The 15,220-nt window shown below is 39.1% G+C and overlaps 2 protein-coding genes across 2 annotated transcripts; both read right to left on the minus strand.

Annotated features, from left to right (window-relative positions):
• Window positions 1-87: 87 nt before the first annotated feature.
• On the minus strand, window positions 88-2,018 carry LOC103421012 (chorismate mutase 2-like). Its single transcript, XM_008359046.4, has 5 exons — window positions 1,652-2,018; window positions 1,345-1,431; window positions 1,089-1,232; window positions 662-754; window positions 88-574 (listed from the first exon to the last, which is right to left on the minus strand). Exons 1-5 carry the CDS (start codon window positions 1,862-1,864, stop codon window positions 320-322), a joined length of 792 nt encoding a protein of 263 aa, XP_008357268.1. The 5' UTR covers window positions 1,865-2,018; the 3' UTR covers window positions 88-319.
• Window positions 2,019-5,140: 3,122 nt separating this feature from the next.
• On the minus strand, window positions 5,141-7,536 carry LOC103421013 (protein POLAR-like 1). The gene is made up of 4 exons (XM_008359047.4): window positions 6,866-7,536; window positions 6,307-6,776; window positions 5,863-6,215; window positions 5,141-5,730 (listed from the first exon to the last, which is right to left on the minus strand). Exons 1-4 carry the CDS (start codon window positions 7,281-7,283, stop codon window positions 5,691-5,693), a joined length of 1,281 nt encoding a protein of 426 aa, XP_008357269.3. The 5' UTR covers window positions 7,284-7,536; the 3' UTR covers window positions 5,141-5,690.
• Between the last annotated feature and the right edge of the window lie 7,684 nt (window positions 7,537-15,220).

Raw genomic sequence — 15,220 nt, forward strand, 5'->3', positions numbered from 1 at the left:
AGATATGATGGAAAAGAGATGAGTCATTACTTGTATTTCCTTCCACATTAATACTTAGCTTTCTCGCAGAGTACCGATGGATTAGTATAATTGGTAAAGTACGAATTTGATTCTCTCAATTGTAACAAAATTCCCGCTAGCCAGAATGGTAAATACACATCTCCAAACATACAAGAATACATTTAACAACTTTAGTATAATTATCTAATCGCATCATCAATTTCGAAGCTGAATGACGTTGTAAACAATAAACGGTTCAAATGTGAACCTTTCGTCACTACAAGAATTTTGAACACGGAAAATTTAGGCCGACGTGAATCTAGTCAAGTCGGCGAAGGAGATACTCAACCTGAACAAGCTTCGTGAGCGGCATTATCCATTCTCCGTAGAGGCGAGAAACTATCAACGGATCAACCTTGTATGGTTCACTTACATTGTGTTGGTCAATTTTAGTGTTGGCATTGTCAACCAGGCTCACTTCTTGCCCAAACACCATTGCCTTCTTCTCAACTCTTTTCTTCACCTTCTCTTCTACGTCCACAAAAGTCAACAATTTCATCAGACCCTCCCTATCCTGAAAAATTCAAACCCTAATTTCATTAATTTTCTGATCAACCAGACTTCCCCAAATGGAATTACAAGGAAAATGGTAATCACGAACCTGAGCGCGAATTGCAGGCTCGTAGTCTTGAGGGGAATCCTTAAACTTAACCTCGGCAACATAATATCCGTAATGAATCCGTTTAGAGATGGCCTGTAGATGAAACAACATTCAGTTCAACGGGAATACATGAGCGATCAATTCATCTAAATTGATAACTTGAAGCAACAAGTGCTTCTTTCTAGATGCCTTCTTAAACACATCTCACAATAAGTAACATAAGAGTTTGAAAAATGCTTTTACAAAAGCGCTTATGAGTTTGGCGGATAAAGTACAAGCGTGTTTTTGGATTACAATGGACAAGGACTTAAGGCATATTTATAATAAAGTACTTTTAACGAAAGTTCTTTTACTGGCGGCATGAACACTTCCACCAACCGCAATAGTAATGACCAAAAAAAATAAAATAATTAAAAGTTAACTTCACCTGCAAGCAATCAAGATCATTAGAAGCAGTTGACGCATAGCTTCCATCGTCACCGGGGGCTGCAAACAGAGGAAGCAATTCGTCGAAATAGAAATCCCATATCTTTCCGTTTATGTTGATCGAAGCTGCAGCAGGATGCAATACCTATACAAAATTTAACCAATTATTTTCCAAAAAAATAAAGAGTTCAAAATTTTTCTAGTGACAAATTCAAAAGGAAAGAGTTAAAACTTTCTGGGTAAATCCAACCAATTACCGGTGGATTTTCCGGTGGCGGCAGCAATGAAGGCGGTAAACTTTCCGGGGAAAACGGAAGTTCTTCGGGATTTTCATACCTACCAACCTGTTAATCAACAGACAATGTTAGAGACATACAACTTGAATGTCAAGTCAAAGTAACGATATTTCATCCAATCACGCACCATTGCTAGTTTTATCACACGACATGCCGATAGAATTGGAATACCGTCACAGTAACATCCCAAGTTCCTCGAAAATTCATCTCGAGAAAAAGATTATCGAAATGCAATTACCAATTACTGGTTATTAATAAGTATAGTTACCTTGGATTGGAGGGCTTCGGTTTCCTTAACAAAGAATTGAAGCAGAGAACCAGAAAACGATGGAAACGTTTTCTCGTCGTACGCCGGAGAATTCAAAGGGAAGTTTGCTCTCTGAATCAGCCGGTAAATTATGGCATCTTCTTGTTTAATCAACGCCTCTCTCACTTTCTCAAGCGTCAAAGTATCGCTCTTGGAGTTCGCATCCGCTGCCATTTCAATGTATGTGTATAAAACGTAAGGAAATTGAGGACTGCCCCCTATTTTTTTGTTTTCTCTGGTGATTTTCTCGGGAAACAAACAGAAAGTTAGAAAGAGTGGGAAGGAAGGAAGAACTGGATTCTTTGCTTGGTGGGAATGGGAGGGGGACGGTGGTGGGGGGTTTTATAAGCGGACGGATAAAACAGAGCAGCAGGGGGTGTGGGTCCACGTGGCACACGGTGACGTGTGTGCGTGTGTCGACAAGATTACACGGCGGCTTTTCGTGAGTGGGGACCAGCATATTTAAGAGTGCATTTTTGTTGGTGGTGTATATTTAAATTTATTTACTACACGAGTTTTAAAATTCAAACTCATCTAACGATGATAATAAATAATGATAAATATACACCACGTGATGAGCAAAAATTCTATCCATATTTCGGCGGGGTTCGTCTAATTTTAACCGTCTACGTCAAGACACGGTCCGTCTCTCATAGCCATTGAATATGTAGAGTTAACAAGAAATCTGAATAGTCAATATAAAATAAAAACAGGAACACAATGATTGTTTCAGGGCCAAATAAAATTTGTCAACATTTATATAAAAATACGTGATGTATCATTTATATTCCGGTCATAAAAAAAAAGTCTAGTGGAGTAAAGAATTTTTTGCTGGGTGGGCTACCCTAAAAATTTTAATTTTTATAAATAAAGAAACTTAATATTGTATTTTCAAAGTATCAACTAGCTTAAAAAAATTTCATAAGGTGAGCCAAAAATTTTCTTTATTAAACAAATACGTGTTAAAACTCAAACAAATCCAACCTTGTACATGTACAAGAAGCGGTGAGAAAAATGATGTAAGAAAAAGAAATGGTTTATAAATTGTATTATATAATTTTATATAATTAAACTAAGAGAATTTAAATTAGTGACTAAATATATGGTGATTTACATTCGAAAATCAATAAAAATTACATGTAAAATTTTATTTTTCATTGAAAACTACTTGGGCTATAGCCCATGGCAGCCCTTAGCGTGGCTCTGTTAGTGTTCAGGGCGGAGAGCAATTTACATAACATGTATATCGTAATAATGGCTTGTGTCAGTAATATTCCCTATATATATATAGGGAATTGTTATTGGCACTTAAAAATCACATTCTACACTCCAAACTTTCTATATTTGGAAAGAAAAATACACTTGTGAGAATTGTATAATGAGATTTTTGGAGTGTCAATAACATTTCCCTATATAAAAGAGAACTTTAACGAAAAATTCCCGGTACTGTTTACTTTAATGAAAAATCATATTTTTACACTAAAAAGTCAATCCTTGTACTATTCACTTTACCATTTATTTTGTCATTATCATTAAAATTCAAAATTTTCAAGTCATTTTCATTAGTTTTCCTTATATAAAAATGTACCATTGTACGAGACGCTAAAATAGCGGTATAAAAATGCCATAAAAGTCATTATCTTTCAGACAACTTCTGAATTCGAATCTTATCAAAAATAATTATTGATAAAACCTAATAGCTATAGCCTATATGAGGAAATCACCACAGGATGACTCAGTTGTTGGGATGAAATCAGATCCATATTCTACACGGCTCATCTTAGGTTTGATTCCTGGTGTTAGTGAATAATACGACGGTGGCTAAAGAGAGGTTGAAATGCCTCTGTGAGTCTTCTCGGCCTCCTAAATAGTGGACTATTGTGACTTCGCCACGAGCTAATCCATTTTTTATATAATAAAATAGCTATATGGAGAAGCTTCTAAAGGAAATCATCCAATTATTGTACCACCATAAACTTAATATTAGATAGGGAAAGTGTTACGAACATGTGTCGTTTGCTTATGTGCTAAGTCACATTTTAAATCCATGTTCTTCCAACTGCTAAAGGTTCTCTAATGTGAATCCGAGATAAACAAAGACTAAGTCTATGTCATGGCATATATGACATCAAGTGGGCTCTAATTTTTTAATTTTTTTCAAATGACCTTCTAGTGTTTCGAATATACAAATTCTTCAATGCGAGATAAATCTTCAGAGTTACGTGATGTGAGTGATTTGTTAACCGGTTGTACGATCCATTGACTACTCATATCCAGTAAAATTGATTACTCATTGGAGAAATCCTGGTTCTAATATTATATTGTGTTCGCAAGAATTTGTAGCTTAAATAATTAAGAGCGCATATACATAAAATTAAGGTTAAAAAAGGTACAAGCGCTAACCAGGAGGCCGGAAGGGCCCAGAGCCTAGGCAGTTTTTTTAGTTTTAATTAATTTTGTTATATATCATTTAAACAAGTGTCTATTTATACTTAAAAAAATACAAAATTTTATTGGGATACATAATTGCAAAATAGAATGACATATAAATTATAGACTGCGTTTGTTGCACCGGACTATCTCGGATTGGACTAACTTCAGGGACTAAGCTAGACTGGTTTAGACTACACTAAGTTGGATTGACTTAATGAAGCATTTGGTACAGTGTCGGACTAAAAAGAAGGATAATACCAAACTATAATATTATATTATTTTAATTCATATATAATAATATTAAATTAATTAATTCTACATTTTTTATTTTAAAAAGACTCTCCCTCCCTCTGGAAGCCTCCATCAGTCCATCTTTTTTCTCCCTTTTATCTCCCTCATTCTCTTCATCCCATGCTCTCATTCCCTTCCCTCTTTTTTCCGATTAATTGCCAAAAAAAATTTCTTCTGCAAAACGAAGAATTGAGCTTGGTTTTTCATGTTTTTGTTCGGTGGGCATGAAATCCTGAATGGGCGAGCTTGGTTGGCATAGATCTGTTCGATTTTGGGTCTAACCTCATTGAATTGGTGGTTTGTGCTTGCAGCACCGTCATTAAAGCGGGGATTGGGGACACTTTTGGCCCTCGTTTCGCTTGCAGCAGTGCTCCTCCGGCATCGTTCTTTCAAATATCTCGTCTTTTAGGGATTTAGGTTTCGACAACGATGCAGGTCCGTCGTCGATCGTTGGACGGCTACGAGGACATTGCAAAGCATACTGGAGTCCTGGACGAGCCTGAGATAAAGCAAAGCAAGTGTAGAAGACTGGATTAGCAACCCTCTTCTTTTCGGGGGGTCTCGCTAAGGCCTCATAGCGAAGCACTTAATCCCAGCAAGTCTGGCTTAGTCTCATTAAACACAATCCCTGCTTGCACTAAACATGGGCTAAGTATCCTAGCCAGTCCAATGAAACTAAGAGAAGCCAATCAAACACGCCCATAAAGTATTAGAACATATTCAAAATATAAGAAACAAACATATAATAATTGTTCATCAAAGTATTCAACAAATCTCTTACAATTTATTGAAAAAATGAAATGCAATATGGAAGTTATTTATTTTCTCTCTAGTTGAGCGTCGCAACCTCAACGGATCTACGCAATCTAGGCGAGAGCCTAAGCAGGTCTAGACACCCCCCAGGCGAGCCCTAAGCAGCGCTAGGGGGAGACTTTTAGAACACTTGCAGCCCAAGCAACTACTTCAAAGGAGGACTGATGCCTGCTGAAGCAGCAAGTAGAGAAGAGGTATAGCCCCATGTCCTCTGCAAACCCATCTTTAACAGAATCACACAAAAAGCACAAAGTCGATTGCTTGTGTCCGAAGAAATGTGCCGAGAAAAAGTAGTTTTCGGGCCAAATGAAGACTTTCAGGAACTAAATCTAAACACAGCCTCTTGGTCTCACCTGGCTGAGCGATTCTTCATCCGTGGTAAGCCTCAAATCACCATTTGGTGTTTCCGCTGTCGCTAAGAAGACTCACATGTAATGGTAATCACAAACCATTTTATTCAACCTCACCCTTTGCTACTAATGCTCTCGATATCCTTACTGTTTCTGGAAGCAATTGATTGGGATTACGGTTTAATCACAGATAGATAATGTACCCCGTCAAATTACACAGAAAATAAAAGTGACGTTACATTCACGAAGCTTGTCTGAAGCCACTGTACAGCTTGGTTTTGTCACCTAAACAAGTGAAATGTACTCTCCGAACTGTGCTGGGAAGCACCGGAGGATGAAGGATCTTGATGGCGGTGCGATGTGAGTGCTGCAGACGCATTTTGTCTCCACCACGAAACCTCCATTTCCTTCTCATGAAGCTTGCGCTTCGTGTACTCCAATGCAACTTCAAGCTCCTTTATCCGTTCTTCCTGCCTCGCTTCCAGCAGTTCGTGCAGCCTTCTCTCCAGTTCGAGTGCAGGAACTCCGTAGTCGCAGGGGATTTCGTTATAATCTGCTGGTTCTGCTCCATGTGCGTCGATTTCTTCTCCAAAATCTGAGGTATCGTCGCCTGTCCCATGAGCTGTGTCTTGGACAGCCTGCCATTTTTCACATTCAAGTGTTCATTTCACAAGATTAATCAATCAAAACATGAGTTTAAACAAAATTAAAATTAAAACCTCTCCATACGTTTAATCTTTGCTGCTGCGTGTAGTTAGAATTGGATGAATGATTTTCCGAATCCAATTCCAAATGCAGCTGCAATCGTTCCAACTCCGATTCAAGCTCCGCCTCGAGTTGATCCATTCCCTCCACGCATTCATCCCTTTCTCCTTGTCCTCTTCCATTTCTAACAAATTCCGAGCACACTTCACGGACCAGGCCAGATTGAAGTGAAAACCGGCTCTCAGAGCTCGAACTCGAAGCCTGTTGGAGATCGGTGGTGGAAGAAGCAAAATTCATCTCATTCGACTCCACCGGCCTGGAACCGAAACGCGAATTCTTGCTCTGCAGTTCCTCTTTTGCATTTTGAAGCAACTGCTCCATCTCCGCCCGCAACTCCGCCGTCTTTGCAAGTTCATTTTTACCGGCGACGATCAGATACACCAAACCGCACGCAACTCCCAAATTGAATGAGCTCGTATCCTTCACAATCTGTCCTGGATTTTACAAAATTCAATAATTAGTACAAAAATCTTCAAAAATTCGATAATTTAATTCAAGAGATTCGATTTTTTGATTTGCTTACTTGATTCTGTTTCCCCGCCACCGCCGTTCAATCCCTTCGTCGAACCGGTGGCGTGCGTTGACTCGTCGTCGCCAGTCTCCCTCTCCGTCTTCGCGACCTCTTTCGGTCTCTTCTGGCTCCGTACGACGCCGCATCGCCTCCGTTTGCCTCGTTTCAGAGTCGACAACCATCGGGAAATAATATAAAGCGGGGACGAGCACTGTAAGGCCATGAATCCGTCGTCCTCGGGGAGGCGGTGTGGGTCTCTCTCCATATTGAAGTCTCCGGAGCAATCGTAGCCGTCGGTTTCGGATCCCAATTCTTCATCAACGAGTATGTCGGCGATGCGGATGTGGCGGGCCTTGGAGCAACGGAAAGGGGAGAGAATGTTTAGTGTTTTAAAGAAGGGATCGCGATCGTCCTTCTTCTTCTTCCTCATCGGAGTTAAATGTGATGAGCCGGTGACAGTGTGTAGAGAGAGAAAGTGAGGAGAGAGAGAGAGAGAGAGAGAGAGAGAGAGAGAGATTCAAATTGTGGGAAAAAAGGGAGGGAAGCTCATCAATGGCGCCTGGGAGCGTCAGGAGGCTGCACAAATCCCTAGGGTTTATGAAATTTCCAATTCCGATAATAAAATTGGTAATTTCGGGAATTATGAAATTGGGAAACTGAAATTTGAATTGTGCTTTTTTTTTTTTGAAGTTAATTGGAATTATTGTGATTAAACAACATGAAATGATGCTTCCCACGTTTGAAATCAGAAATGATTCTCTCGGATCTCTTCCTCTTAATCCACAAAATCAGTGAATCCGTACTATTAAAATTTGATCTAACGATTATAACAAATATGGTCTACTTTAAAAGTTATAACAACTTCAACTGTTTGATCAAATTTCAATGACACTAATACACTGATTTAGTGGATTATGAGGAAAGGATCCGAAGATAATCCCTTTCCTTTGAAAACAATTCCAAAAGTACAAAATCCACCTCATGATTGGAAACATTTAGTTAATTAACCATATGATACAGCCTCCACAACCAATTCATCCACGTCTCAATCACGATACTTTCTTGATATAGAAGCAATTCTATTCAACAAGTGTTTTATATATATATAAATAGTGGAAGCACGTCGATTCGTTAGAAAATGCTTTTAAAATGACTGGAAGCGTTTTTAGAGAAAATATATTTGGGTTCAAAAAATATTTAAAGTGTTTTTTCCAAAATTTACTTACATTTTTATTAAGAATTTGTTTCAAAAATATTTTCACAAAAAAAAAACTTTAATTTATTTTATAAGGACTTTCAAACGAGCCATAAAGTTTTAAGTGCTTCATAAAAGTACTTTGTGAACAAGAAATTATTGAGTGCATTTTTGCTCACTACCCTATTTATCATTGTTAAATGAATTTGAATATTGAGATTTGTGCTTATTTACTACACGAATCTTGAAATTCAAACTCATCTAACGGGATAATTAGGGCGGTGAGCATACACCACACTAAATGGTGGTGAACAAAAATGCTCCCGAAATTATTAGGTGATTCTATATGTTTTTATAACTCATAAATACTTTTAATTTTTTTTTTCTACAAAACATGGCGATAAACACTTTTAATTGTCAATAAGCATTTTTCAATGCTTACAAAAACAGTCTCAAACAATCATCCTCAATTTTGAAAACTGAATACTATAAAATCCTTCTTTTTTTTTTTTGTCAAATTGTTTCAAGTTGGTGTCAAATATTAGGAAATAAGTATAACTAAAATAAAAGTTTAGTAGTGCAAAATCTACCACATTAGATTTAGGGTTTAGAAGAAGAATTCACCTATGTTTTGGGCCGCCAATGTAGCATATTGGATAAATAACACGACACCACATATTTTAATTTTTTCACAATACATCACGTGAATCATTTTGGACACCGTTACTTCAACGTTCCCGTTTCACATAAGTATTTTCTTCGTGAATATACTGCACACCTGATGACATAACACCTCATAAACCACTTAGAACAAAAGAAATGAAGGAAAATGACTACATGTTTTTTTTTTTAGTACATCGACATATTTTTACACTAAGGAGATGAGGAGTTTGGTTAAGCCACACAATAAGTGATCTAATTTGGTATCAAATTCGCCATCAACGAAATTCGAACATAAAACCTCTCACTTTCAAGTGAAGAAGAATATCACCATACCGTAGTACTGAGTGACAAATGACGACATGTTGAAAAATACAAATAATTGGTTGACTATTGCGCCGTTCGTCGTGATACCGACACACGACCAACCAATAATAATGGAAATAATAAACAGTGCCCCTCTATTATTTGGTTACTTGTCTTAGTTTTGTTTATTTAAATTCCAATCAGTAAGGACAATATACAAACTCCCACTGGAATCGGTCACCGTAAAGTTCTAAGAATCTATATGCAAATTTACGGATTCTGATCGGAATGTGGACGTCCAATTGTCCAAAACCGTTTTTTTTATTCGTCAAAAATTTCGTGTTTTTTTTTTGTTGGTCAATGACAATTAGTTGTAGTTAAAAGAAAAATGATTAAGGTAGGCAATGATTTTCAAGGTAAAGTAAGACTGATCACAATGGAAGATAAGACGAAAAGAAACCGAGTAAAATGATTTTGACACGTAAAACGAAGATACATATGCTCCGATTAGAAAATGTGATTACTATTCACTATGAAATTAAGCTAATATAAATACTTTGTTATAAAAAACAAATTGCAGATTTAGAATGTATGATCTTTGTTGATGCACAAAACCGGAAGGGCCTTGGAACAACGTAAATCCGACCGTGAATATGCAGAAATGTAAATAACACAAGATGTATCGTGGTTCACCCTAATGTTTGGGCTACGTCCACACTGATTATTGTATTTCTCTGAGATGTTGAACGGGGAGAGAGGGAGAGAGAGCTTCCTTATGTGAGGATGAGCTTATCTGAATATGAGAGGGGATGTGAGGCCTCTCTAATTGTGAGGGTGAGGGGTCCTTTTATAGAATAAGGGCTCATCAATTATTACATATTTGCCAATTCCTTTATTACATAATTACATTAAGTTCCCCAAGTATTTATACGAGGTCTAAATACGAAGGCTCTAAGTATGGTATAAACAGTAGTCCCCCAAGTCTTCAGTCAAGAGAGTCTTTTGGCTGGAGACTTGAAATTCAGTCCATGTGTGGGTCGAAGTAACTAGATGTCGTCTAGAACTAATACTCGATATGAGGCGGTGCCCAATCTGAAATGATGCTCAACTAGAAGTAGCACATGTTGTGAGGCTGCCCTGCTTGTGGCTTATGTTACCTTGGTTGGCTTGGCTTATGGCGTTTGAAGGTGAGGGAGTCCTTTTTATAGAATAAGGGCTCGCTCATCGATACATAAATGATGGGATAGAGTTGATGCTCGCGGCGAGGCGGTTGCTCAGTAGGCGACGATGCTCTCTAATGATGGTGAGGGAGTCTTTTGTATAGAATAATGGCTCGCTCCTCAATACATGAATAATGGGCTAGAGTTGATGATCTCTAATGATAGTGAGAGAGTCCCTTTTATAAAATAAGGGTTTGCTCCTCAATACATAAATAATGGGCTAGAGTTCTCTAAGTATTTTTTTATGAGGCCCAGTTGAGGCCCAATATATGGTGTATATTGTAGTCCCCCAAGTCTTCGGTCAATAGAGTCTGTTGGCTGGAGACTTCAAATTGAATTCATGTATGGGCCAAAGTGGCGGTTTGTTTGGAGGCGGTATTTGTATACCCTGTACTGAAGCTTTGTATGTGAAGCTTTGCAAGTGAAGCTTTGAAGCTGGAGCTCTGTAAATGAAGCTTTTGAAACTAGAGCTTTTGTAAATGAAACTTTTTGAAGCTAGAGCTCTGTAAATGAAGTTTTTGAAGCTAGAGCTTTTGTAAATGAAGCTTTTGAAGCTGGAGCTCTGTAAATGAAGCTTTTAAAGCTAGAGTTTTTGTAAATAAAGCTTTTGAAGCTAGAGCTTTTGTAAATGAAGCTTTTGAAGCTAGAGCTCTGTAAATGAAATCTTTGAAGCTAGAGTTTTTGTAAATGAAACTTTTAAAGCTGATTGACATGAGTGATGCTCATGGATGTTGACATAAGTGATGCTCATGAATGTTGACATGAGTGATGCTCATGAATGTTTATGTATGATTGACATGAGTAATGCTCATGAATGTTAATGTACGATTGACATGAATAATGCTCATGTATAATTTGAAGTATTGGGCATACTTTTGATCACCTGGTTGGTGGTAATAGCGGCAGGTTGCTTAATAATTTTGGAGTACTGGGCGTACTTTTGATCACCTGGTTGGTGCTATTTTGGGCTTATGGGCCTTCGCCCTCCACACAACATTCCAGCCCATTTATTTTGGGCTTTGTCGTTTTTTATTTTATTATTATTATTACTTTCTGATGGGGTTAATACAGATGTCTCCGAAAGATAAGAAAAATAAATTACATCATTTAAAGTAAGGAAAGTAAATCACATCATTATGGTGGGGTGTTTATTCCTTACTTTTGCGGTGTCCCCATGTGCTATCGCAGAGGAATTTTCCTCCCTTTTGCTTTCTGCCTTTTCTTTTACTTTTTTCTTTTCTTGAAATATTCTCTCGACAACATCATAGTTCAGCCCATGTTTAGCCCATCCTCTAGTGAAAAGCATGCCTTCACTTGCAGGACCCATGTGCAAGACCCACGTTTAGCCCATCATTCAGCCAAAAGTGAAGATGATGTGCAGAGCATCTTCCACAGAATTCGAGCAAGCAGCACATGTCATGCCAGAGACTCTGACTTGAAAACTTTTTGATAAAGTCCTCACTGATTCGACAACCCATATCCCCCCTTTGATATTCCATCATCCTCAAAGTTATAGGAATATCTTTCAACGCCTGCAAGTAGTATCCAGGACATTTCTTCAGACATTGCAATATAGCTCTTTCAGAAACCAGATGTCGCGTTAATTTCCTCAAGGTCCCATCAATATCATTAGTTTCCTTGTAATATTCTTGTGCCTTTGTAATCACATTCTTTTCCCCTTCTCTTGGATCACGGAACATGCTTATAGTAGATTTCCACTTTCATCTGAGTAGTGAAGCTCCAATTAGGTGAGTTGGAATATAACCGCTTCTAAATCGTTGTAAACCAAAGTAGTTAATAAATCCCTGCTTTCCCAAGGCGCTTGCGCATTCTTTGATGGTATCTTCAGAATCTCAATGTAATTGTAAATCGATTTCCCAAGTGTTGTTTGTACTTGAATTGAATTCTTCAATGGCTATGAAATAAGCCGCACGCGACACAACCTGAATAGCTCTGATCCCAGCGGCCTCGACGAAGCTCTCGGCGATCAAAAGTATATTTTTGAGTTGTTGCTGTCCGTTTGGCGAGCAGAGCCAGCTCGGGGTCTTCGCTGCTGGCACCGCCGGCGGCCTGGACACTGTGGATGGCGACGGAGTCAACCCGCAGAGACAGACGCAACACTCTGTTCTTCCTCTGTTCCTGATTTGAACTGGGTTATTGAGATTCTTCTCCCTCTAGACATTTCCTCATGACACCCATCAGGGTTCTCGTCGAAAGTGTGGGAATTGATATTGGCACCCATCACTTGGAGCACAAATCTTGCCATGTTCTTTAGCAGAGCCACCGAAGAACTGTGTTCATTACTAGCAATGGTAGCAGCGAAACGACGGAGAATAGACCCGACCCGACCCTTGATGTAAAACACATCCATGAGGGGAACGACTAGCAGCGAAACGATGAAGAGGCCGAGGCCCACATTGATCCGGACATGGGCTTCGGACTTGTGAGAGTAGAAGATTATCAAGATAAGGCAGAAAAGGCCCACCACCATGTACGCAATGGAGAATATATGGTTGACGCTGGCATCTGGGTTGTCATCTGGGTAGAGGTAGGCGAAGTAATCGACGCTGTGATGAAAGCGTTCCATGGGAGGAGGTAGCCGAGACTTAGTGTGAAGTAGATGATATAGGCCAGGTGGAATGAGTCATTTAGGATTTTATTAGGTATGGCGGCGGTTACAGTGGGGAGCAGGAGGCTGACCTCAGAATTTTCGTCGACGGTTTTAGCATCGAAACCCATCGGAAATTGGTGGATGTTTCGCAATGGGTTTCCGGGTTCAGGCTGAGGGATTGGATTAGCTCAGAAAGCTCAGATCTTTGAGCTTTGCTTTTGGATTTAGGGAAGATATGGAGATTTGGTAGGACTGTTGGAACTTGGAACTGTGTAATTAGATAGAGAAAGACTTGTTGATGCACAAAACCGGAGGTCTTAGAACAATGTAAATCCGACCGTGAATCTGCATGAAATGTAAATAACACAAGATGTATCGTGGTTCACTCCAAGGTTTGGGTTACGTCCACACTAATTATATTTCTCTAAGAGTATTTGTGAGGGAAAGAGTGAGAGCTTTGCTCTAGATAGGAGAGCCTTTTTGTTTATGAGGGTGATGATGCCCTTTTTCCCACAGACGGCGCCAAATGTTGATGCACAAAACTAGAGGTCTTGGAACAACGTAAATCTGACCGTGAATCTGCATGAAATGTAAATAACACAAGATGTATCGTGGTTCACCCCAAGGTTTGGGCTACATCCACATTGAATATGTATTTATCTGAGGTAGAGAGAGCTCTGAGAGTGAGAGCTTGGAGAGGGGTGATGAGCCTTAGGAATTGGCCTCTCCAAATTGTGAGGGTGATGGGTCCTTTTATAGAATAAGGACTCTTCACTTATTACATATTTACCCATTCCTTTATTACATAATTACATTTAAGTCCCCCGAGTATTTATACGATGTCTAAATACGAGGCCCTAAATATGGTATAAACAGTAGTCCCTTAAGTCTTCAGTCAAGAGAGTCTTTTAGTTGGAGACTTGAAATTCAGTCCATGTGTGGGCCAAAGTAACTAGATGTTGTTTTGAACTGATGTTCGATATGAGGCGGTGTTCAATCTGAAATGATGCTAAACTAGAAGTAGCAAATGCTGCGAGCTCGTGGCTTATGTTGCCTTGGTTGGCTCGGCTTGTGGCGTTTGACGGTGAGGGAGTCTCTTTTATAGAATAAGGGCTCGCTCCTCAATACATAAATGATGGGCTAGAGTTGATGCTCGCGGCAAGACGGTTGCTCAGTAGGCGGAGATGCTCTCTAATGATGGTGAGGGAGTCCCTTTTATAGAATAAGGGTTCGCTCCTCAATACATAAATATGAGCTAGAGTTGATGCTCTCTAATGGTAGTGAGGGAGTCTCTTTTATAAAATAAGGGATCGCTCCTCAATACATGAATGATAGGCTAGAGTCCCCTAAGTATTTTTCATGAGGCCCAGTTGAGGCCCAATATATGGTACATAATGTAGTCCACTAAGTCTTCAGTCAATAGAGTCTGTTGGCTGGAAACTTCAAATTGAATCCATGTATGGGCCGAAATGGTGGTTGTTCGGAGGTGGTATTTGTATACCTTGCACTGAAGCTTTGTAGGTGAAGCTTTGCACGTGAAGCTTTGAAGCTGGAGCTCTGTAAATGAAGTTTTTGAAGCTAGAGCTTTTGTAAATGAAACTTTTGAAGCTGATTGACATGAGTGATGCTCATGAATGTTTATGTTGATTGACATGAGTGATGCTCATGGATGTTGTCATGAGTGATGCTCATGAATGTTGACATGAGTGATGCTCATGAATGTTTATGTATGATTGATATGAGTGATGCTCATGAATGTTTTATGTATGATTGACATGAGTAGTGCTCATGCTATTAGAGTACGGGTTGTACATTTTATCACTAGGTTGGTGGTATGAGTGGCAAGTTGCCAAATGATATTAGAGTACGGGTTGTACATTTCATCACCGAGTTGGTAGCATGAATGGCTAGTTGCCAAATGATATTAGAGTACGGGTTGTACATTTCATCACCTGGTTGGTGGCATGAATGGTTAGTTGCCAAATGATATTAAAGTACGGGTTGTACATTTCATCACCTGGTTGGTGGTAATAGCGGCAGGTTGCCGAATACTTTTGGAGTACTGGGCGTACTTTTGATCACCTGGTTGGTGGTAATAGTGGCAGGTTGCCGAATAATTGTGGAGTACTGGGCGTACTTTTGATAACCTGGTTGGTGCTATTTTAGGCGTATGGGCCTTCGCTCTCCACACCATGCCTGCACATTTATTTTGGGCTTTGCCGTTTTTTTTTTTTTTAACCCTCTGATGGGGTTTATACAGATATCTCCGAAAGATAAGAAAAATAAATTATATCATACAAAAACAAGAAAAGTAAACCATATCACTCTGGTGGGGTGTTTATTCCTTACTTTTGCAGTGCGGATGTTTATTCCTT

The sequence above is a fragment of the Malus domestica genome, chromosome 08 (genome assembly GCF_042453785.1).
Source record: "Malus domestica chromosome 08, GDT2T_hap1".
In the NCBI taxonomy this organism is placed as follows: domain Eukaryota; kingdom Viridiplantae; phylum Streptophyta; class Magnoliopsida; order Rosales; family Rosaceae; genus Malus; species Malus domestica.

Coding starts and splice junctions, on each gene's coding strand:
- LOC103421012 (XM_008359046.4), bottom strand. CDS start 1,864: ATGGCAGCGGATGCGAACTCCAAGAGCGATACTTTGACGCTTGAGAAA. Junction 1,233..1,344: donor CGCCACCGGAAAATCCACCG/GTAATTGGTTGG, acceptor AATTTTGTATAG/GTATTGCATCCTGCTGCAGC. Junction 575..661: donor AGCCTGCAATTCGCGCTCAG/GTTCGTGATTAC, acceptor TGAATTTTTCAG/GATAGGGAGGGTCTGATGAA.
- LOC103421013 (XM_008359047.4), bottom strand. CDS start 7,283: ATGAGGAAGAAGAAGAAGGACGATCGCGATCCCTTCTTTAAAACACTA. Junction 6,777..6,865: donor TGGCGGGGAAACAGAATCAA/GTAAGCAAATCA, acceptor TGTAAAATCCAG/GACAGATTGTGAAGGATACG. Junction 6,216..6,306: donor CGCAGCAGCAAAGATTAAAC/GTATGGAGAGGT, acceptor GAAAAATGGCAG/GCTGTCCAAGACACAGCTCA.